The sequence below is a fragment of the Nerophis lumbriciformis genome, linkage group LG18 (genome assembly GCF_033978685.3).
Source record: "Nerophis lumbriciformis linkage group LG18, RoL_Nlum_v2.1, whole genome shotgun sequence".
Classification (NCBI taxonomy): Eukaryota; Metazoa; Chordata; class Actinopteri; order Syngnathiformes; family Syngnathidae; genus Nerophis; species Nerophis lumbriciformis.
Genome location: NC_084565.2, coordinates 24,626,250 through 24,650,044, shown reverse-complemented (window position 1 = coordinate 24,650,044; position 23,795 = coordinate 24,626,250). Strand labels below are relative to the sequence as shown.

At 40.2% G+C, this 23,795-nt stretch overlaps 1 protein-coding gene across 1 annotated transcript in view; it reads left to right on the top strand.

Moving 5' to 3' along the window:
• polrmt (polymerase (RNA) mitochondrial (DNA directed)) overlaps window positions 1–23,795 on the top strand; it is a 100,284-nt gene that overhangs the window by 11,875 nt on the left and 64,614 nt on the right. Inside the window, exons 5-11 of the mRNA XM_061977883.1 lie at window positions 597–789; window positions 6,472–6,621; window positions 8,173–8,340; window positions 8,441–8,611; window positions 10,819–11,058; window positions 17,094–17,879; window positions 18,709–18,831. Coding sequence (XP_061833867.1) covers window positions 597–789; window positions 6,472–6,621; window positions 8,173–8,340; window positions 8,441–8,611; window positions 10,819–11,058; window positions 17,094–17,879; window positions 18,709–18,831 — 1,831 coding nt within the window. The remainder of the gene's footprint in view (window positions 1–596; window positions 790–6,471; window positions 6,622–8,172; window positions 8,341–8,440; window positions 8,612–10,818; window positions 11,059–17,093; window positions 17,880–18,708; window positions 18,832–23,795) is intronic.

Sequence of the window (23,795 nt, the reverse complement as noted above, 5' to 3'; positions counted from 1 at the left end):
AAATGTCTATTCTTGGTGTTGGGTTTTATCAAATAAATTTCCCCCAAAAATGCGACTTGTATACGTTTTTTTCCTTCTTTATTATGCATTTTCGGTCGGTGCGACTTATACTCCGAAAAATACGGTAAATAATCAATACTTGCAGCCCTATTATATTTCCATTGACTTTAATTGGTGTCCAATCAGGAAAATGCATTACCATGGTCTGCTATTTGGTGATGGCTGCACTAGAGCTTTTTAGTTATATTTTGCATCAAAAAATAATTATCTGATTCCAAATCTCATTTGTATGCCGGACACATGTTGGCATTACCTGCATTATGCAGTTCGGTCATAGTTGGTGCTCTCTCCAGTAGACCTCCAGATTCTCTTTGAATAAACATTTGACTAATGTCGCCAGCATCCATCTGTCCCAGAGGCCCGTGCAAGCACAAATCATTGATAGTCTGTAACTTAATGAGGCCAAAAGAATGAATTAGGTTGGCATAAGAAGCATCATACCCTCTGTGTGTGTGTGTGTGTGTGTGTGTGTGTGTGTGTGTGTGTGTGTGTGTGTGTGTGTGTGTGTGTGTGTGTGTGTGTGTGTGTTTGTACAGGTGCTTGAGCCACATGAAGCAAGACGGCCTCTCTTTGGACGACATCTTCAGCCAGTGTGTTTTCCAGCTTGATGAAAGGGACATGGTGCTGAAGGCAGTACACACCATTCACCCCGACTACCAGCCTGCCCCTGCCCCTGCCCTCCCCGCAATCCAAAGCTATTCTTCGTTGGTTGAAGACTTCTACGAAAAGGTACCAAACTCGTAGTTTGGGCTGTGTTGGCAGTTGTTAACCTCGACGATATATAACATTCCCTCAAATAGTAGCCTCAAGTTCCAATGATGCCACACTTCAATAAATAAACGTTGGTTTCAAAGTATAACACTTCAAGGGTGGCGTAGCAGTTTGAAAAAATTAAGAAAAACAATTTTCAAACGTGTTGAGCTCACTTTGGTTATGACAGTACAAAGAGTAGAGAATGTCATAAAATATGCTATTGAAAGTCTGTTTACCATCACAGATGCTGGCTTTTGAACTTTGCGCCTATAACAGTCCAAATGGTTATTTTCCTCTTTGGTCCGGAGAACACGACGTCCACAATTTTCAAAAACAATTTTAAAATCTGGACTCGTCAGACCACAGAACACTTTTCCACTTTGCATCAGTCCATCTTAGATTAGCTCGGGCCCAGCGAAACCGGCGGCGTTTCTTGGTGTTGTTGATAAATGGCTTTCGCTTTGCATAGTAGAGTTTTAACTTGCTTTTACAAATGTAGCGACAAACTGTAGTTTCTGACAGTGGTTTTCTGAAGTGTTTCAGAGCCCATGTGGTGATATCCTTTACACACTGATGCCGCTTTTTGATGCAGTACCGCCTGAGGGATCGAAGGTCACGGGCATGCAATGTTGGTTTTTGGCCTTGCTGCTTACGTGCAGTGATTTCTCCAGTTTCTCTGAACCTTTTGATGATATAACGGATCCTAGATGGTGAAATCCCTAAATTCCTTGCAATATCTCTTTGAGAAATGTTGTTCTTAAACTGTTTGACAATTTGCTCACGCATTTTTTCACAAAGTGGTGACCCTCGCCCCATCCTTGTTTGTGATTGTGAATGACTGAGCTTTTCATGGAAGCTGCTTTTTTTACCCAATCATGGCCCACCTGTTCCCAATTAGCCTGTTCACCTGTGGGATGTTCCAAATAAGTGTTTGATGAGCATTCCTCAACTTCCTCAGTCTTTTTTGCCACTTGTGCCAGCTGTTTTGAAACATGTTGCAGGCATCAAATTCCATATAAGCTAATATTTGCAAAAAATAACAAAATGACCAGTTTGTACATTAAGTGTCTTGTTTTTGCAGTCTATTCAATTGAATATAGGGTAAAAAGGATTTGCAAATCATTGTATTCTGTTTTTATTTACGATCTGCACAACTTGCTAACTTCAGTGGTTTTGGGTTTTGTATCAGATTGCATTGAATAAGGCTGTGTCTAGCACAAATAGAGGACTTATGAACTCTTCTTAAAATTTCTGTCCAGCTATCCTCAGATAGGGACAATCTTAAATCCTCCTTCCAAAGTCACTTGATTAAAGAGACTCAGGACATAAAATAAACTGTTGGTTATAAATACTTGTAATTGATCCTTTTTAAAGTTGGAAGCGGTGTCAGTAACACCTATAAAACTGTATCAGTCGGTAAATCTGGAAATGCAGGGAAAGTATTACGAACAAACCGCGGATGTGTAGATCTCGAGAAAATAAAGGGGAGTGAGAATGTATCACAAAGTTGCTGGAAAAAGGCAGTCAATGTATACATTTTTAATGTTGTTGATCCCCAGACTTGACCATCTTAAAAAGGCACTATCGACAAGGGAGGGAGGGAAAGCACGATTAGCAGTGATGGGTGCAAGGCTAGAAACCCAAAATAGTGCTTAAACTGAACCCAAATTCTGAATGAAGTTTTAACGATTGGATTTTTCTAAAAGATGAAGGAGAAGAGTGGATGGGAGAGTGAACCAGAGCCCTAAGAGATACTGGTTTAGTTGAGTTAGCCTCTTTAACCAGCCGTAACGAAGGAGGATCAAATGCTTCATATTCCAGCCAATGTTTAAGAATTCTAATGTTGATGGCCTCGTAGTAAAACCTGAAGTTTGGTAGTGCCAATCCCCCCCACAATTTGGGTCTCTGTAAATATTGTTTTCGTAATCTGTGAGTCTTTTTTATTCCAAATAAAGTCTAAAATCTGACTATCTAATTTACGAAAAAAGGACTGAGAGAGAAAAAGTGGTATACACTGGAACAAGTAAGACAGAGTTGACACAGGCCACTGTAGATGAATTAAGTAAAGACCAGTGATTAAAATCTCTTTTGATTCTGGACAACAGTGGAACAAAGTTGGCTTTTAAAGCTCTGCAAGCGTATGTGCGACCTTGACGCCCAAGTATGTGAAACTTTGCGAGGCAATTTTAAAGGGAAAATTGTGCAGAAGATTTTTCTTTGCAGCAGAATTTATAGGAAATATTTCAATTTCACTTTTACCCAAATTAAATTTCTAACCAGACACATCTCCAAAATCTTGAAGAGTACATAAGGTAGCCAGGACCGAGACAGAGATGTCCAAGACATATAAAAGGAGGTAATCTGTATAGAGACTTTCACCTGCACATTTTGGCTGCATAATACCAGGATTGGCGCGAAGCGCTTTTGACAGAGGCTGAATGGCAAGAGCAAAAAGTAATGTGCTGAGAGGACAGCCGTGCCGTGGAGAACGATATAGGCGAAAAGATTGGGATTGAATATTATTTGTCTTGACCAAGGCCGCCAGGGATGAATAGAAAAGCTTAAAATAAAACTATTTCCAAAGCCGAATCTCTCCAGGACATAAAATGGATAGTTCCACTCTACCTTGTCAAAAGCCTTTTCCGCATCCAGTGATATCACTGCCTCTTGGGTGTTGGAAGCTGGCACATTCTACAATTTATTGAAAAGATGTCAAAGATTAGAAAATAAGTGCCTATTTCAAATGGACCCGGTTTAATCTGGGTTAATAATAGAATGGAGAATAGTGTCAAGACATAAAGCTATCAGCTTAGACAATAATTTAAAATCCACATTCAACAGGCTAATAGGACAATACAAAGTGCACAAAGAGGGCTCTTTGTCCTTTTTCAAGAGGATATAAATTGATGCTTTGCTAAGTGTTTGTGGGAGGCGGCCAGATTAAATGATGCATTGTATGAAGAGATGTCCGATAATATCGGACTGCCGATATTATCGATAAATGCTTTAAAATGTAATATCGGAAATTATTGGTATTGGTTTCAAAAAGTAACATTTATGACTTTTTAAAACGCCGCTGTATGGAGTGGTACACGGACGTAGGGAGAAGTACAGAGCAGTTACGTCTCCCAGTCATACTTGCCAAGCCTCCCCATTTTCCCGGGAGACTCCCGGATTTCAGTGCCCCACCCGAAAATCTCCCGGGCCAACCATTCTCCCGAATTTCTCCCGATTTCCACCCAGACAACAATATTGGGGGCGTGCCGGCCCAATCACATAATATCTACGGCTTTTCACACACACAAGTGAATGCATTCATACTTGGTCAACAGCCATACAGGTCACACTGAGGATGGCCGTATAAACAACTTTAACACTGTTACAAATATGCGCCACACTGTGAACCCACACCAAACAAGAATGACAAACACATTTCGGGAGAACATCCGCACCGTAACACAACATAAACACAACAGAACAAATATCCAGAACCCCTTGCAGCACTGACTCTTCCGGGACGTTACAATATACACCCCCCGCTACAGCCTACCCACCCCACCTCAACCCCGCCTCCTCCAAGCCCACCCACCTCAACCTCCTCATGCGCTCTCAGGGAGAGCATGTTCCAAATTCCAAGCTGCTGTTTTGAGGCATGTTAAAAAAAAATAATGCACTTTGTGACTTCAATAATAAATATGGCAGTGCCATGTTGGCATTTTTTTCCATAACTTGAGTTGATTTATTTTGGAAAACCTTGTTACATTGTCTAATGCATCCAGCGGGGCATCACAACAAAATTAGGCATAATAATGTGTTAATTCCACGACTGTATATATCGGTATCGGTTGATATCGGAATCGGTAATTAAGAGTTGGACAATATCGGAATATCGGATATCGGCAAAAAAGCCATTATCGGACATCTCTAAATGTATGCATTGTGGGATCTGAGCTGATAATGTCGTTGTGGCTTGTGCAGCCCTTTGAGACATTTGTGATTAAGGGCTATATCAGTAAACTATAATTGAGTGATTGATTGATTGTACATATCCAATAATAAAGGGGCAACCTTATGTGAAGTGAAGTGAAGTGAATTGTATTTATATAGCGCTTTTCTCTAGTGACTCAAAGCGCTTTTACATAGTGAAACCCAATATCTAAGTTACATTTAAACCAGTGTGGGTGGCACTGGGAGCAGGTGGGTAAAATGTCTTGCCCAAGGACACAGCGGCAGTGACTCGGATGGTGGAAGCACGGATCGAACCTGCAACCCTCAAGTTGCTGGCACGGCCACTCTACCAACCGAGCTATACCGCCCCAAGGGTAACCATCCGGTCCCCAAAATTTACCGCAACATTCAGTTCTGCAGCAGTGACTGGTCTCTCCAATTCCATCGCAGCGGACTGGTGAACTGAGGGGATGTACAGATTATTAAAAAGGTTGTCTAGTGCAGGGGTAGAACATTGAGCAGACGAGTAAACGGATGGCATCACAAATTGGATTAGGAGTGTAAAAGTGACTAAACGGTGTTATTTCATGTCTTCAGAGCTCTCATAATGTTGAAAAACATATTAAGCAGGTGATAAACAGTTTTTGTATGCTCTCGCTATGACACTTTTGGATTTATAATTTATGGTTTCTACTCTGTGGGAATTTATTCATTTTCAAGATTATTATTGCAACAGCACATCATCATTAGGATAAAACTAACCTATCTCACAACGGTCTAATCCCAGCTCACGTTCCCACGTTCACAACCAATTAACGGCGATAAACGAGGTACAACTGTTCATTATTTTCATGGGAAACATTTAATTGCTTTTCTTACGATCCAGTCTTCATTATACCTTTTGGTAACCGGTTACTAACAACAATTGAAGTACCACTGTGTTATATTTTTAGAGGGGTGGACCACTTTGAAAGCCTCCATTTGTAACTGATAGGTTGAAGCAATAGTAGTTAATATCTAATGGTCAGGGGTTTGAATCCCCCTGTGGATAAAAAAGTAAAGAAACACCAAAAAAGATGCTAGGTTCAGCTGTCCAATACACTATTAATATTTTAAATGTCACAATTTTAAATAATATTGGAGTTCATTGCCTTTACAGTTTTAGGACTGATAATGCTCTGTGAGTGAACAAACTAGAGTATAGGGATTTTGAATAGCGTCCAAGAAGCTCAGGTTGCTCCCTTTTTTCACGTCTTTGCCCTTTCCCGCCAATGTTCTTCCTTTAACAGCTATTCCTTCCAAGTGTTGTATTTTTAGTCTCCATCCTTACACCCTATTTTCCGGGTCTATTTCATTATGCTTTCTATTGACTCACTAGAGGTTTTTGTGTTTCATAATTTAAAACTGACGTCATTAGCGACTTAACGGCTGCCCAAATAAACTGGCTCACTAGATAGCGGAATAGCAAACAGTTCTCTCGCCTTGCGGTCTATGTTGGTGGCAGGGGCACAAAGCTTATTAGAACACAGCCTGCTGGCGTCACATAGAATGTTAAATAGATAACATTCATATAAATGCAGTCTGATTTACATTCAACTCACAGAGTTGAGTCCTAAGAGATTGTTGATTTCCTTTTTCCGCTATTTTTCTTTACTTCTTCCTCTCTAAAGACATGCAGCTATGAAATTGATTTTGCTCTGTGTATTTCAGAGGTATAACCACCAATACCCAAAGCTTGATTTCACTCGGGAGGAGCTCCAGGAACGTTTCAAATTCCAGTTCAGCATGGAGCAGGCATGCACTGTCACTATTGACTCTGTGGAGGCGGACAAACCCATCACAGAAAACATGGCAAAAATGGTATGAAACATCTTCTTATTACTATTTATGCCAATTTATCCTCTGCCTTATCTGTGTTTACAGCCTAGAAATGTTTAGATTTTTGACAAACCTTGCTCCAGGAACTAAAAATACAGGCAACAATTATACATGCAGTTAAACCCTAAATTATTCATCATATCTTTGCCAAATGTGATTTTCTTATTGGTTAAATGTGTTGCTAAAAGTGACAATAGACTATAAGAAATTGTGTGATAACCATAATAATATAATAAAATACTTAACTAGTCAACAACTAGAAATGCATGTTAACTCAAAATATGGCGCCGGCTGGTCTCTATGGTCTTTTTGGCGTGTGATTGTCAGTCGCAGTTTTTCGGTTGTTATTAAATAAATCAATTTAATAACATCAAATACATATAAGACAACAAGAGAAGTATCCCACACTTGTCTTTTGTAAAGTAAATCTGTACCGCAGATGCAGTACAGATCAACAATATGATTTGCCTGAGTGACTGGACAGGACAAAAAAAGGTATATGAATAATTTGGGAATTAACTATAGGTGACTGAGTAATGACATCTTATCATACACTAAAAAGGGTACCTGACCTATATAGATCTGATTATCATAAAGTAAAAAAATAAATAAATGTACAAAGAAAGATATTGATGCTTATGTTTGATGGACTCTGTCACGAATGTTTTGATTTAACAATATGTTTTATTCTTGTGGCTTCACTGCATCCTGTTTATAATAATTTCCTTACCTTTTTGGGCTACATCAAAGGGACAAAATTCAAATGCAAATAATAAGAATATTGCCAGACTGCTGGGAGAAAAAAAAATTCTGTCTTGCCTTTTTTCTACCCCTTTTTAACCATGGCATTTACAAACCAGGCTGGCTCGTCTGCCCCTGCAGATGGGCTATGTGGGAAGCGAGTAGGCCGATAGTCCCCAGTGGCCAGGAAGCATTTACAGACATGCAGGCGGGGCGGAATAATAATGTATTGTAAAAGAGGGCCCTGGAGAGACGACAGCCACACAGTCACCCCTTCAGCTAGATTGTGTCTTTTTCTTCAAGTCTTAATGTCTGTAACTTTTTTTTATTGAAAATGACCACACTCAAACTCGCCACAAGAATGAAACAAACATTTTGATTTATTACTGATACATACTTTACATTGAATTGTGGAATTAGTTGTTTGGCTTGGGAATTGCTGATTTAGAACTTTTAGGTTTTTTTACAAGGGTGTAATTCATGAGCCTTACACAGTAGCATTCAAGAGGGAGAAATTAGGTTTTACAGTACCGGTATACAATTCACATAATTACAACGCAGTAATAATCTATCAAACACATCCCAGTTCACATATTTTAAGGTGACCATTAAATCAGGCGAAAGCCAAAAAGTTGTTTAGGAGAAGTAAAAAAGCTTGCAGATGAAACAAAACTTATGCTGCATTCAAAGAAACTGGGAAGTTTAACAATATGTAACTTCCCAAACAATGGCAAGGTCCGTTGTGAATGTAATGTAATGTAAAGTGGGAAACAAGCTTTGTCGTCCTTTCAGAGGGCACTGCTGGTGGAGCAGCGGGCTCATTGGCGCAAGGTTCTCCTCCAGGCCTGGAGAGAAAGCAAGATGGTCCAGGCCAAGACCAACACCATGGATTTCAAACTTAATCTTTATCCCTACTTCTGCGTGCTGGAGGACAGCGCATATGTTGACATCATGATACAGGTAATGCAGCCTGCTGCTCAATGAAATGACAGAGGTTAAAACACAGTCCTGATTAGTTGACTCAAAGGTGTTTGCATCTTTTGCTCTTTTCTTCTACCAGAGTGTTGCCAGCATTCCTCCCAGCGGAGAGTCCCTGCTAATTTTAGCCAAAGGTCTGGGCACCCAGGTCTACACAAAGTACTTGATCCTTCAGAAGTGCCGCAATGATGTGTTGGAAAAGTTGGGCAATATTTACAACGCTTACATAGACCTGCTGGCCAAAGATACCAAGGTAGACAAAAAAATATATATTGGAACAACTTTATGGTGTATATAGAAGATCATAAAAAATTGGAAGATGCCGGGTGGAATGTGTTGTGGTTGTCTCCATGCATTCATAGTTCATGTATGGTATGTTTTTAACTTAAATAAGGATTCGGTCTGCATGAGAAAGTGGAATTGAGTTGAAAATGGGTTCATTGTAAATCACATTAAGGCAAGTGTAATACGCATGCAGTGTTTCCCACAGGACAGGCATCTATTTGTGGTGGTGTGGTCGGGGGGTGGGGGGTGGCGGCGGCAGCGGCGATGACCAAGAAGAACGCGGAGTTGGAATATAATTACAACACTTTATGTACATATTTATATACAGATTTGAACAATTAGTTATTCACTGAAATATATTTATTAATTGTGGTTCTTACAAAAAATATATCTTATAAAATATAAAAGCTAAAATGTCTCTTAAAGCTCTGCCCCTTTAATTAGTGCATACATCATCTGTGTGAAGGAGTGAACATCCAACATTAGAATTTATTACTAACGAGCAGAACCGCTCTATGTACAGTGCCGTCTAACCTTAAGCGGCAGCAGCTCAACACATACAGGGTTCAACGTTAAGGTTTTTTTCTACTTGCCCGACTTCTCAAATCTACTTGCCCCAATATTTTTACTTGTCCTGCCTAGGTTTTTTTCTGGCTGTGTAGTGCTCATGGCTTATATCTTACTAAAATTATTATTATTATCTATAATTACATTTAAATGGCATTGCATACATGTAAAATTAAATGCTATTTCACATTATTTGACCAGTAGCAGTTACACCCATCTGAACAGGTCAGCCACCTGTTTAAAGCCCGATCACAGTTGAAATCTTGAACTGAAAGGCCTTTAATGGCCAAAACATTAACCTGGACAACATTTTAACAGCTGGTTGGCCCAGATTTGATTATTTTCATTGCATTCACATGCTGCAGTGGACAGTGGACAATTTAGCTTCAGTATTGATGCAGTATCTGAAGCACCGTCTCCACGTGTGTTTATTGACAACAGGGTTATAACCTGGACACGTTAGCTCGTCGGTATGGTAACCGGTGACTGTTACTGCGTGCGTCTGCCCCGGCCCCCGAGTCAAACAGCGGCGGTGTTAATGAAGCAGCGTCAGGCTGCTCACCGTCAGTGAAACGCTCGGTGAAATCGCGGATTAACGTTAAATATATGACGAGCCGCGAGCGATGCAGCTATAACCTACCTCACCTGGTAGAGCACCCGCTGCGGCGACCCAGTTCGATTCGCTTTGCTCCGCGTCAATCCCCCCTCTCCCGTCTCTCTCCAGCTGTCCTTTCAAAATAAATGCATTCAAATCCCGAAAATAAAAATTAAGAAAATCCGAGTCGGTGCTGCACACTGCACAGGTTCGGACCACTTTTGAACTTGTTTGCCAAGACGTCTTACTCTCGTATTTTGATCCGGTCGGTCCGTTTTTTTTTTTTACTTCGTCGTCGTCGTCGTCGTCGTCATCGTCTTCTTCTTCTTCTTCTTCTGGCCCACCAGGTGAATTAAGTGCTATTGGCGGAGTTACAATGCATAGTAGGCTACCGCCACCTACTGCACCGGAATTGTAACTACAAGCAACATTCACAGACAGAGTCTCATTGCTTTTATGAGCGGTCGAGCGAGTCAAAAGCCGAAAATTCTATTTGTGGCGGACGTAATTCTTTCGTGGCGGGCCGCCACAAATAAATGAATGTGTGGGAAACAGTGGCATGAGTTTCATGCCAACAGCTGAGTAGTGAGAAAAATATTTAATAACGCATGCAGAGGTAGAGAATGCTGCTGGATGCTGATCACGCATAATAATTCAAATGCAGCTACGGCCATCCTGTGGAGTTAATAAGTAAACAACTATGTCAGGGGTTGCTTACAGCCATGCCAATGTATTTTGACACGGGACTAATTAGTTACTCTGATAATGTTTTGCTTTGTAAACCGTACACTGGGGTAGACTACAGGAGACTCAACAATTAATCAAATCAAGGGACAAGCGGTAGAAAATGGATGGATGGACTTAATTTGGAGCGTTAAAACTATTTATTTTTATTATTTGAGCTTTTATATTTTGAAGCAATGAAACCATACAACTGAAATATAATAGTACATGTAATATTAACATTAATGACATTGTTTAATCCAGGACTTGTTATTGACCCCTCCGACCAGGTGTGCAACGTCCTTCCCAGGGAGCAGTGGAGCAAGCTGGAGGCTGAATGCCCTTCCGGGCCCACACTGCAGGGCTGCGAATCCAGCTGGCCAGACATGATCATTCTGGAGCTGGGAACGTACCTGTTGGACTTAATGGTCAATAACTTAAAAATCAATAGCGACATCCTGAACCCGGCCCACACCAGGAAGCGAATCCCCATTCTTTACCACATGTACACCTTTCGCAGCACCCGACAGGTAATTGTATGTATGTACGTCTCAACCAAGAGCCTGTTTTCAGCAGAATTTGGTATGCTTTCACTCAAACTAATGCACTGTATTGTACTACTAAAAATAGTAGAAAACTGACATATTTTTGAATATGTTGCCAAACCTAATGCCTGACCCATTTTGAAATGGTTGCAAAATAAGGGGGGGTGTCCCAACTTTTTCACTTCCGATGCCCTTGATTATTAGCCTATACCAACATCCTATATACTTGTAAACTTTGGAACCTGTTATTTATTTTGTAGTCAAGGTCTCTGCAGGTTTTTAAGACTCTTCTAGACCAGTGGTTCTCAAATGGGGGTACGCGTACCCCTGAGGGTACTTGAAGGTATGCCAAGGGGTACGTGAGATTTTTTTTTAATATTCTAAGAATAGCAGCAATTCAAAAATCCTTTATAAATATAAATAAAAACCTATCTTTTTTTCCAAATAGTTCAAGAAAGACCACTACAAATGAGCAATATTTTGTACAATGTAATAAATCAGAAACTGATGACATAGTGCTGTATTTTACTTCTTTATCTCTTTTTTTCAACCAAAAATGCTTTGCTCTGATTAGGGGGTACTTGAATTAAACAAAAATTCACAGGGGGTACATCACTGAAAAAAGGTTGAGAACCACTGTTGTAGACCATAATAAATCTAGTTTAAGACCCATTTCACATCGATACTGGCAAAAAAGTACAAAGACATGAAGAACAATTGTTTCTCTTTATTTACAGTACAGTAAGGGAAATAAATGTAAAACATAATGTGGGGGCCAATTTGGCTTAATTTATGTGTTAAAGATGCACACATCATTTCAGCATAGGACAATATACTGTATAAGCTGTATTATAGATGAAAATAATAGTACATCTTTTAATAACCAATTTTATTTTTACAATAAGCCGTTGGCCAGTAAAAAAAAAAGGCCCTTGAGCCACATTTTGGACATTCCTTGTTGACAGTGTTTATTTTAAGAAAAATACAAGTTTAATAGGAAGAGTATGAATCATTATTTTATGAGTGTTACCGTTTGAAGTGCAGCAATAATAACTCCAGCTTGTTGTGATGATCTCATCTCTACTGGACAAAAACGGCACACTGCTGTCATTTTCTTTTGCTCGACTTGCACATTTACGTAGTCCACCATAAGGTAAATATCTGAAATTAGAATTTTTGGGTTGATATTTGAACACTCCAAAATAATACAAAATATATGGAATAACTTTTTTTGTAAGCATTCTCAATAAAAGCGTGAGTACTTTAAAGATTACAAGTGTGCATTTGACGTCATGTCCTTGATAAACAACCGTAACACATAATCGATCACACTTTTTAATGGCTTTGGATAATCTCTCGAAATTTTCAGAATTCCGGTTTCCTTCGAGTGTTAGAATAATGCAATAAGGAGTTTTGCTGTAGGTGAGTTTCGCATGGATGTCGTGCAACCTCTTTTTACAGCCAACTAGTAGTCTTCTCCTGGTTGGACCTGAGTACTGCACTCGCATTTGTCCTCCACACAATTGACAGAATTGATTATAATGCCAATACCGTGAATATGAGATTGACATTTTCACAGATTAATGATGATTGAAAACATCTGAAAACACTTACCCATGGCTTGTTCTGTCACCTTCTGTATCCTCTGAACCAGAGCAGCGCTCCCGTGAGGGCAGATTATAAAAACGCTTTCCCTCCCGCGCGATTCGGGTTTAGGGAACCGTGGAGCGCGATGAAAAGAATCCAGGCTAATCCCTTTTTTTAAGCATGCCTTTTAATTGGCTCGCTGATTGGCTGCCACCTTACTCCGCAGCCGACGAGTGACCATGTCTAAGGGAAAGAGAAAAGTTGGGGGAGTTGATGTCATTTAACTTGAGTGATAACAGAACTTTCACCTTGAGATTTACCAGAGAGTTCTTGCCATATCCCCGCCTTTGCTGTGACTCCTCTCCCTCAACTCTTTGCTCTTTCTCTCTGTGGAGGTGAGCTCATCAGGGGAGCTTCCTAATGACTTTATCACACAGCATGGCCGTCTGAGTCGTGCAAAGCAATGCTGGGCTTATTTATTCTTGCTTTCAGGTTGCTGTATTTCTCCCAGAAGCTCCTCTTTAGGTCTCATGCTGTATTTATACAACACAGTAACTAGAGATGTCCGATAATATCGGGCTGCTGATATTATCGCCCGATAAATGCTTTAAAATGCAATATCGGAAATTATCTATCGGTTTCAAAAAGTAAAATTTATGACTTTTTAAAACGCTGCTGTACGGAGTGGTACACGGACGTAGGGAGAAGTACAGAGCGCCAATAAACCTTGAAGGCACTGCCTTTGTGTGCCGGCCCAATCACATAATATCTACGGCTTTTCACACACACACGTGAATGCAAAGCATACTTTGTCAACAGCCGTACAGGTCACACTGAGGGTGCCCGTATAAACAACTTTAACACTGTTACAAATATGCGCCACACTGTGAACCCACACCAAACAACAATGACAAACACATTTCGGGAGAACATCCGCACCGTAACACAACATAAACACAACAGAACAAATACCCAGAACCCCTTGCAGCACTAACTCTTCCAGGACACCACAATATACAGCCCCCCGCTACCCCTAAACCTCGCCCCCCCAAACCTCGCCCACCTCAACCTCCCCATGCTCTCTCAGGGAGAGCATGTCCCAAATTCCAAGCTGCTGTTTTGAGGCATGTTAAAAAAAATAATGCACTTTGTGACTTCAATAATAAATATGGCAGTGCCATGTTGGCATTTTTTCCATAACTTGAGTTGATTTATTTTGGAAAACCTTGTTACATTGTTTAATGCATCCAGCAGGGCATCACAACAAAATTAGGCATAATAATGTGTTAATTCCACGACTGTATATATCGGTATCGGTTAATATCGGAATCGGTAATTAAGAGTAGGACAATATCGGAAAATCGGATATCGGCAAAAAAGCCATTATCGGACATCTCTAACAGTAACCCTTTCTTCAAACAACTATTGTGTATTGTTTGCTATGTAAAGAGGTGTTTGCTTGTAATTGAACCCCCCTGCCTTTTAATTGCTAACATGTTTTATTGGTTGATTAGTTACATACTTTTAAAGATCCTATAATACATCTGAGTTCTCACAAAAGTGTATTAAATTGTATTGCCCAAACTCTAGCCTCAATGCTGGATGTATTCAATTCTTCCGTCTGTCTACCCCAGGGCAGCTGTGGCTACAAATGTAGCTTACCACCACCGGTGTGTGAATGTGGAGTGAATGAATGTTAGGTTCTCACTTCTCTGTGAGCGCATTGAGTATCTAGTTGATAGAAAAGCGCTATATAAATCTAATCCATTATTATTATTATTATTATTATAAGTCTATAAGTGCTTTTCGTAAGCCCTATGTTATGTGTGTATTTTGTGAGCTGTGTTTGTTCACACCTGCCTCCAACACACACAGTGTGTGGCTCCAAGAAGCAATTGTGGCTTCAGGCTTTACTTTGAAATGAGTAGCAAAGGAAATAATATATATCCAGAAAATTACCTTGGTAGAAGTTAAAGTCTCCTTTTAGAATATTACATGAGTCTTTAAAGGGGAACTGCACTTTTTTTTGGAATTTTGCCTATCGTTCTCAATCATTATGAAAGACATGGCGACGGATGGACTTTTTTTTAATGCATTCTAAATATTAAATAAATGCAATCAAAAGTCTGCTTACAATGGAGCCTGTGGGAGACGTTCAATTCTGCCTATAGATCCCCTAATAAAACACCCAAACACCTGTGTTAGGGTTTTATATAAATGATGTAAGTATATATGTAATGTAGTAACGGGTACATTTATAATAATATTTATGTATTTTGCGCATTTCAATTATATGTGGGGCATTCATTTAAAAAACGCATCACAATGTTTGCTTTTTTTTTTTTTTTTTTTTCATCACTGATAATCTCCTCACTGCACACTTATTGAGGGCCAACAAACATAATAAAACATCACTTACTGTATAAGGCCTGCTGTTATTAGGGTGCGGACTGCTGGGATGTTTATATATTCCCATTTAGGTGAATATTGACTTATAATCCTTGCAAAGAAACAGGGTGGAGGGCCGGGGGAGGAACAAGCGCTTTTCATATCGTCCTCGCCAGTTGCAAGTCGTAAGTGACTGTCAAAGTGTTCCAACTTGTCGGATTACCACCTCAGACGTCTCATGTGCAGGTGAGATGCGTGATTTATGATTTACGATAAACTTACAGGGAGCAAGGAAGAAAGAAAACCGCAAAGCACTCTCGGGAGACACGGAAGTGATCACTGCGACCGAGGCGAATCACGGCGCCACTATAAATAGTTTGTCCATGTTAGCGCTAATAATAACAATATCACTAATACTTGGTTAATATTCAAGTCACAAAATGTAAATTGAGTAGTGTTGGCGCTTTTTGAGTGGTTATTTATCTGATTTTATGGGCGGAATAGTAATACCCATTGGCTCCGCTGTAAGCAGACTTATATTTACAAATTGTTATATTTACAATGCATTAAAAAAAAAAATCCATTCGTCATCAAGTCTTTTATAATGATTGTAAATGATAGGCAAAATTCCAAAAAAAGTGCAGTTCCCCTTTAAGTACCTGACATTTATTGTACTTAAAGGGGGTCTATTATGAGAAACCATTTTTTTTTTACCTGTTGGTACCTGTTTTTGTTCATAAGTCACAAACATTTGAAACCAAACCATTGCAGAGATATTTATAAAACAATCTTGCCTTTCTCCATACTTCCACCAAACGAGCCGTTTGGATTTTGCCCCATTTGTGACGTTTTTCGAATCGGAGACGTCAGCGAATATATCCATATACTGCATGGTAGATATTTATTCAAAGAGATTTGTGTGCCATTGGAGTCAATAAGTTCCTTATTTTTCTCTATCCTCTCGTTGCGGGGCAGACTGGCTCGTACATGCACGTGCATCCTCCGCTGTTGCCATTTGTAATAAGAAAGTGGCGTATAGTTCAAACGTATATCTGGCAGTAGACTCAATATGGAAGCGCTAAAAACTACAACATGGTTTAGTGTGTGATATAAAGATATTGTGGCTCCAGGCTTAATTTTAAGATGTGTAGCTAAGGCTTTCCCCCCCTGCAGCGGTGGGTGTATGTACAGGCTGGCTCATCTCGCAAAGGGTAGCTTTCAGAACAGAAGTGGTATGTCTGTGTTTGATGGTCATACACAGGCTTTAGGCACACATATCAGTACATATCTGTACAATAGAGCAGTGGTTCTCAAATGGGGGTACGCGCACCCCTGGGGGTACTTGAAGGTATGCCAAGGGGTACGTGAGATTTTTTTTTAAATATTCTAAAAATAGCAACAATTCAAAAATCCTTTATAAATATATTTATTGAATAATACTTCAACAAAATATGAATGTAAGTTCATAAACTCAGTGAAGCACAAGCTCAGGTTTCTCACTAAAATGTCTGTCAAAAAGAAATGTGAAAAGAAATGCAACAATGCAATATTCAGTGTTGACAGCTAGATTTTTTGTGGACATAAATATTGATGTTAAAGATTTCTTTTTTTGTGAAGAAATGTTTAGAATTAAGTTCATGAATCCAGATGGATCTCTATTACAATCCCCAAAGAGGGCACTTTAAGTTGATGATTACTTCTATGTGTAGAAATCTTTATTTATAATTGAATCACTTGTTTATTTTTCAACAAGTTTTTAGTTATTTTTATATCTTTTTTTTCAAATAGTTCAAGAAAAAACACTACAAATGAGCAATATTGTTCACTGTTATACAATTTAATAAATCAGAAACTGATGACATAGTGCTTCTTTATCTCTTTTTTTCCAACCAAAAATGCTTTGCTCTGATTAGGGGGTACTTGAGTTAAAAAAATGTTCACAGGGGGTACATCACTGAAAAAAGGTTGAGAACCACTGCAATAGAGGACCTACTGTAGTTGATTCGACTGTCGCAAAATGTATTAAACTTGTCTTTTCCCCTTAGATTGGCTTCATTAAGCCCCACCCCATTCTGACCCAGATGCAACAAGAAGCCACAGAGACTCATTTGACCTTTGATTCCTACGTAATGCCCATGCGCTGCCCTCCCGTGCCCTGGACCTCGGCCAAGTTAGGTGCTTATCTGATGACACCCACCAAGCTGATGCGCACGATTGACGGGGCGACCCAGCATTACGAGTTGCTGGAGCGTTGCCAGAACCTCCATGCGGCCCTGGACTCCCTAAACCAGCTGGGTAACTGCGCCTGGAAGATTAACAAACCTGTCTTGGACATAATCATCTCCATCTTTAATGATCGGGGTAGCGACAAGTTAGACATCCCTCCTCCCCTGTCAGAAGCCCCCAAAGTAACCCACTTCAACCCCAAGGACGCCTCTCTCACTGCCAGCGAGAAAGCCCAGTTGAAAAGGGAAGTGGTCAATGCCAGAAAGAAATGCAGTGAGATGCACAGCTTACGCATGGACGCTCTATATAAACTATCCATCGCAAACCACATTAGAGACGAGGTCTTCTGGTTCCCGCATAACATGGATTTCCGAGGACGCACTTACCCGTGTCCTCCGTACTTTAATCACCTTGGAAACGATGTGACCCGGTCTGTGCTGCTGTTTGCAGAGGGGAAGCCACTCGGACCAAAGGGTCTGGACTGGCTCAAGATCCACTTAGTCAATCTGACGGGGTTAAAGAAGAAGAGCTCGCTGCAAGGAAGGCTGGAGTATGCCAACTCTATCATGGAGGACATACTAGACTCTGCTGACAACCCCATGAATGTTTGTCTATTTTTATTATTACCGTATTTATAATTGATTGCACTGTTTGCAGAGTATTTGTGTGCTTTTTAATCCCTCAAATAATGCATACTGCTGCATGACCTTTTTTCAAAGACTCCAGAATACAGCGGAACCCCACAGGATATAATAAACAGAAATAATCCAGGGTCTAACTGCCACCATCAGAAACCTTTAGTAATTTAGGTTTAAGCAAACACATGAGAATATTAACTTCCACACGGGTAAAAATAAGTTAATCATTCTGAACGTTAATGGAGTGTGGGGTGAGCGGCTTTAAAAATTGTGTCTCAGAACATTACTGTAAACAATATAATTGCAATACAAATGTAAAACTATTTTAAGCACTATAGTACTGTATTAATACATTAAAACAGTGAAACACTGTTAACTCTAATGATGAATGAGGACGGCATATTAACAGTTGCGTCACAGAACATAATGAAAATTGACTGTCACACAAGTGTAAAAAGAAGTGAACCACTGCACTACTAGTCCATCATATTGTATATAATTGTTCTTTGACCTCAAAGCTGTTTTCTGCAAATTGATACCAAACTGTAAATGTTCCATCCATCCATTTTCTACCGCTTATTCCCTTTGGGGTCGCGGGGGGCGCTGGAGCCTATCTCAGCTACAATCGGGCGGAAGGCGGGGTACACCCTGGACAAGTCGCCACCTCATCGCAGGGCCAACACAGGTTCCACTGTTGATCAAATGAAAGATTAATAACAGAACTAACTAACTTTTTATTTATTGGAAAACAGGATATGCAGGGTAACACGCCGTGTGCTTGTGTTTGTCTTCTCAGGGCAAGAAATGGTGGATGGATGCAGATGAGCTGTGGCAAACGCTTGCCTGCTGCATGGAGATCGCCAACGCCGTGAGATCTCCAGACCCTGCGCAGTTCATCTCTCATTTCCCTGTGCAGCAGGTACCATTAATGTTCAATAAATATCCTTAAATGGGTCTATTTAATGATCTTAATTAGTGGGAATGTCATATTTACTTTAACTGTTACGTTGTTGCTCATGTTCTTGTACTTTGTTCCTTCTTTAGTGTTATTTGTAGTTTTAGTGTAATACTATAAGTCATTGTCAGTTGTACGATAATGATCAATTACTGCTTAAGCAGTAATTAACTTGTACAATTGTTGATAGCGACTAATATTAAATAGTATTGCCATTCATGTTCTATACTGCACTTTTACCGGGTTATTGTTAAATCTAAAGACCACCTGAACCATCTTGAACCATTTTTATTTGTCTTTTTTGTTGCCAAATAAAATGATAATTAAAAGATTAAATAATTTGTAAAATAAAATAATAACAATAAAAAAATGTACAATGTGAAAAACAGGTATAATATTAAATAATATTTTTGAAATTGGGAATGTGCCGATCGATTGGCCACCTATCAGTATCAGCTGATTTTGCCAAAAAGGATGTGATCGTCATACAGTCGTGGTCAAAAGTTTACATACACTTGTAAAGAACATAATTTCATGGCTGTCTTGAGTTTCCAATACTTTCTACAACTCTTATTTTTTTGTGATAGAGTGATTGGAGCACATACTTGTTGGTCACAAAAAACATTCATGAAGTTTGGTTCTTCTATGAATTTATTATGGCTCTACTGAAAATGTGACCAAATCTGCTGGGTCAAAAGTATACATACAGCAATGTTAATATTTGGTTACATGTCCCTTGGCAAGTTTCACTGCAATAAGGCACTTTTGGTAGCCATCCACAAGCTTCTGGTTGAATTTTTGACCACTCCTCTTGACAACATTGGTGCAGTTCAGCTAAATTTGTTGGTTTTTTGACATGGACTTGTTTCTTCAGCATTATCCACACGTTTAAGTCAGGACTTTGGGAAGGCCATTTTAAACCTTAATTCAAGCCTGATTTAGCCATTCATATACCACTTCTGACGTGTCCTGAAGAATTTGGAGGTATTCATCCTTTTTCATTGTCCCATTTACTTTCTGTAAAGCACCACTTCCATTGGCAGCAAAACAGGCCCAGAGCATAATCAATCAATCAATCAATCAATCTTTATTTATATAGCCCTAAATCACAAGTGTCTCAAAGGGCTGCACAAGCCACAACGACATCCTCGGTACAAAGCCCACATAAGGGCAAGGAAAAACTCACCCTAGTGGGACGTCGATGTGAATGACTATGAGAAACCTTGGAGAGGACCGCATATGTGGATAACCCCCCCCCTCTAGGGGAGACCGAAAGCAATGGATGTCGAGTGGGTCTGACATAATATTGTGAGAGTCCAGTCCATAGTGGATCCAACATAATAGTAAGAGTCCAGTCCATAGTGGGGCCAGCAGGACACCATCCCGAGCGGAGACGGGTCAGCAGCGCAGAGATGTTCCCAGCCGATGCACAGGCGAGCGGTCCACCCCGGGTCCCGACTCTGGACAGCCAGCACTTCATCCATGGCCACCGGACCTGTGCCCCCCCCTCAAGGAAAAGGGGAGCAGAGGAGAAAAGAAAAGAAACGGCAGATCAACTGGTCTAACAGGGGGGCTATTTAAAGGCTAGAGTATACAAATGAGTTTTAAGATGGGACTTAAATGCTTCTACTGAGGTAGCATCTCTAATTGTTACCGGGAGGGCATTCCATAGTACTGGAGCCCGAATAGAAAACGCTCTATAGCCCGCAGACTTTTTTTGGGCTCTGGGAATCACTAATAAGCCGGAGTTCTTTGAACGCAAATTTCTTGCCGGGACATATGGTACAATGCAATCGACAAGATAGGACGGAGCTAGACCGTGTAGTATTTTATACGTAAGTAGTAAAACCTTAAAGTCACATCTTAAGTGCACAGGAAGCCAGTGCAGGTGAGCCAGTATAGGCGTAATATGATCAAACTTTCTTGTTCTTGTCAAAAGTCTAGCAGCCGCATGTTGTACCAATTGTAGTCTTTTAATGCTAGACATAGGGAGACCCGAAAATAATACGTTACAGTAGTCGAGACGAGACGTAACGAACGCATGAATAATGATCTCAGCGTCGCTAGTGGATAAAATAGAACGAATTTTAGCGATATTGCGGAGATGAAAGAAGGCCGTTTTAGTAACACTTAATGTGTGACTCAAAGGAGAGAGTTGGGTCGAAAATAATACCCAGATTCTTTACTGATTCGCCTTGTGTAATTGTTTGGTTGTCAAATGTTAAGGTGGTATTATTAAATAAATGTCGGTGTTTAGCAGGACCGATAATCAGCATTTCCGTTTTCTTGGCGTTGAGTTGCAAGAAGTTAGCGGACATCCATTGTTTAATTTCATTAAGACACGCCTCCAGCTGACTACAATCCGGCGTGTTGGTCAGCTTTAGGGGCATGTAGAGTTGGGTGTCATCAGCATAACCATGAAAGCTAACACCGTATTTGCGTATGATGTTGCCTAGCGGCAGCATGTAAATACTAAAGAGTGCAGGGCCAAGAACCGAACCCTGAGGAACTCCGCACGTTACCTTAACATAGTCCGAGGTCACATTATTATGGGAGACGCATTGCATCCTGTCAGTAAGATAAGAGTTAAACCACGACAAAGCTAAGTCTGACATACCAATACGTGTTTTGATACGCTCTAATAAAATATTATGATCGACGGTATCGAAAGCAGCGCTAAGATCAAGAAGCAGCAACATAGATGACGCATCAGAATCCATCGTTAGCAGTAGATCATTAGTCATTTTTGCGAGAGCTGTCTCCGTAGAGTGATTTGCCCTGAAACCGGATTGAAAAGGTTCACAGAGATTGTTAGACACTAAGTGTTCATTTAGCTGCTGTGCGACAATTTTTTCGAGGATTTTCGAAATAAAGGGAAGGTGGGACACCGGTCGGTAGTTTACCATGAGGTCAGGATCAAGGTTAGGTCTTTTGAGCAGAGGATGAATAACCGCTTTCTTGAATGCTAGGGGAACAGTGCCAGAGAAAAGTGATAAGTTTATAATATTTAGCACTGATGGACCTAATAATACAAAAAGCTCCTTGATAAGTTTCCCAGGAAGTGGGTCAAGTAAACATGTTGTTTGTTTTATCCCACTTACACGCTGTAATAGTTCCTCTAATGTTATTTCATCAAAAAGAGAGAGACTATTTTGTATTGCAGTATCCGTCGTAGATACAGTTGTATCTGTGTTAATAGAACCCAGTTGTAGCTGGGATGCGTTGTCTTTAATCTCCTTTCTAATGAGTTCAATTTTCTTATTAAAGAAATTCATAAAGTCATCTGCCGAGTGGGTGGAGCTATTGGGAGGAGTCCCTTGTTGGGTTAGCGCTGCTACTGTACTAAACTAAACAAAAATTTACTACCAATAATAATACTACCACCACCATGCTTGACGATAGGCGTGGTACTCCAGGGATTAAAGGCCTCACCTTTTCTCCTCCAAACATATTGCTGGGTATTGTGGCCAAACAGCTCAACTTGTGTTTCATCTGACATCACATGGACAAAGATAAGACCTTCTGGAGGAAAGTTCTGTGGTCAGATGAAACAAAAAAATAGCTGTTTGGCCACAATACCCAGCAATATGTTTGGAGGAGAAAAGGTGAGGCCTTTAATCCCAGGAACACCATGCCTACCGTCAAGCATGGTGGTGGTAGTATTATGCTCTGGGCCTGTTTTGCTGCCAATGGAACTGGTGCTATACAGAGAGTAAATGGGACAATGAAAAAGGAGGATTACCTCCAAATTCTTCAGGACCACCTAAAATCATCAGCCCGGAGGTTGGGTCTTGGGCGCAGTTGGGTGTTCCAACAGAACAATGACCCCAAACACACGTCAAAAGTGGTAAAGGAATGGCTAAATCAGGCCAGAATTAAGGTTTTAGAATGGCCTTCCCAAAGTCCTGACTTAAACATTTGGACAATGCTGAAGAAATAAGTCCATGTCAGAAAATCAACAAATTTAGCTGAATTGCACTTATTTTCAAGAGGAGTAGTCAAAAATTCAACCAGAAGCTTGTGGATGGCTACCAAAAGCGCCTTATTGCAGTGAAACTTGCCAAGGAACTTGTAACCAAATATTAACATTGCTGTATGTATACTTTTGACCCAGCAGATCTGGTCACATTTTTAAGTAGATCCATAATACATTTCTAAAAGAACAACATTTCATGAATGTTTTTTGTGACCAACAAGTATGTGCTCCAATCACGCTATCAGAAAAAAATAAGAGTTGTAGAAATTTTTGGAAACTCAAGACAGCCATGACATTATGTTTTTTACAAGTGCATAGTATATGTTTTACAGACCGTCTTCAAACCGCTTTCTGACCATCTCTTCAGGATGCACCGTTTTGTGGGCGGTCTTATTTGCCTGCCTCCACTTCGACTGCGTCTCTACCCCGTCAGCCATGTTGTAGTTTTTAGCGCTTCCATATCGTGTCTGCTGACCGACATAAGCTGTAACTATACGCAAATTTGTTTTAGAAATGGCAACAGCGGACAATGCATGTGCATGTACGAGCCTGTCTGTCCCACAGCAAGAGGATAGAGAAAAAGAAGGAACTTATTGACTACAATGTCGGCCTCGCACAAAGCTCTTCCAGTAAACCTCTAACATATAAGGAGATATCCGCTGATGTCACATGTTGGAAAAACGTCACAAGTAGTGCAAATTCCAAACAGCTCGTTTAGAGGAAGTATGAAGAAAGGCAAGATTGTTTTATAAATATCTCTCCAATGCCTCCACCAATTAACAATTTCGGGAGTTGTGCAGATTTTAAATACACAAAAACAGGTACCAATAGGTAAGAAAAGTTGGTTTTGCCTTGTAGAAGTCGAGATGGAAGGCCATTACAGTTACAGTAGGAAGTTAGCAGTTATTAACAGAAAATTAGCAAGTAGAATAATAAGAGTATAGAGAGAGGA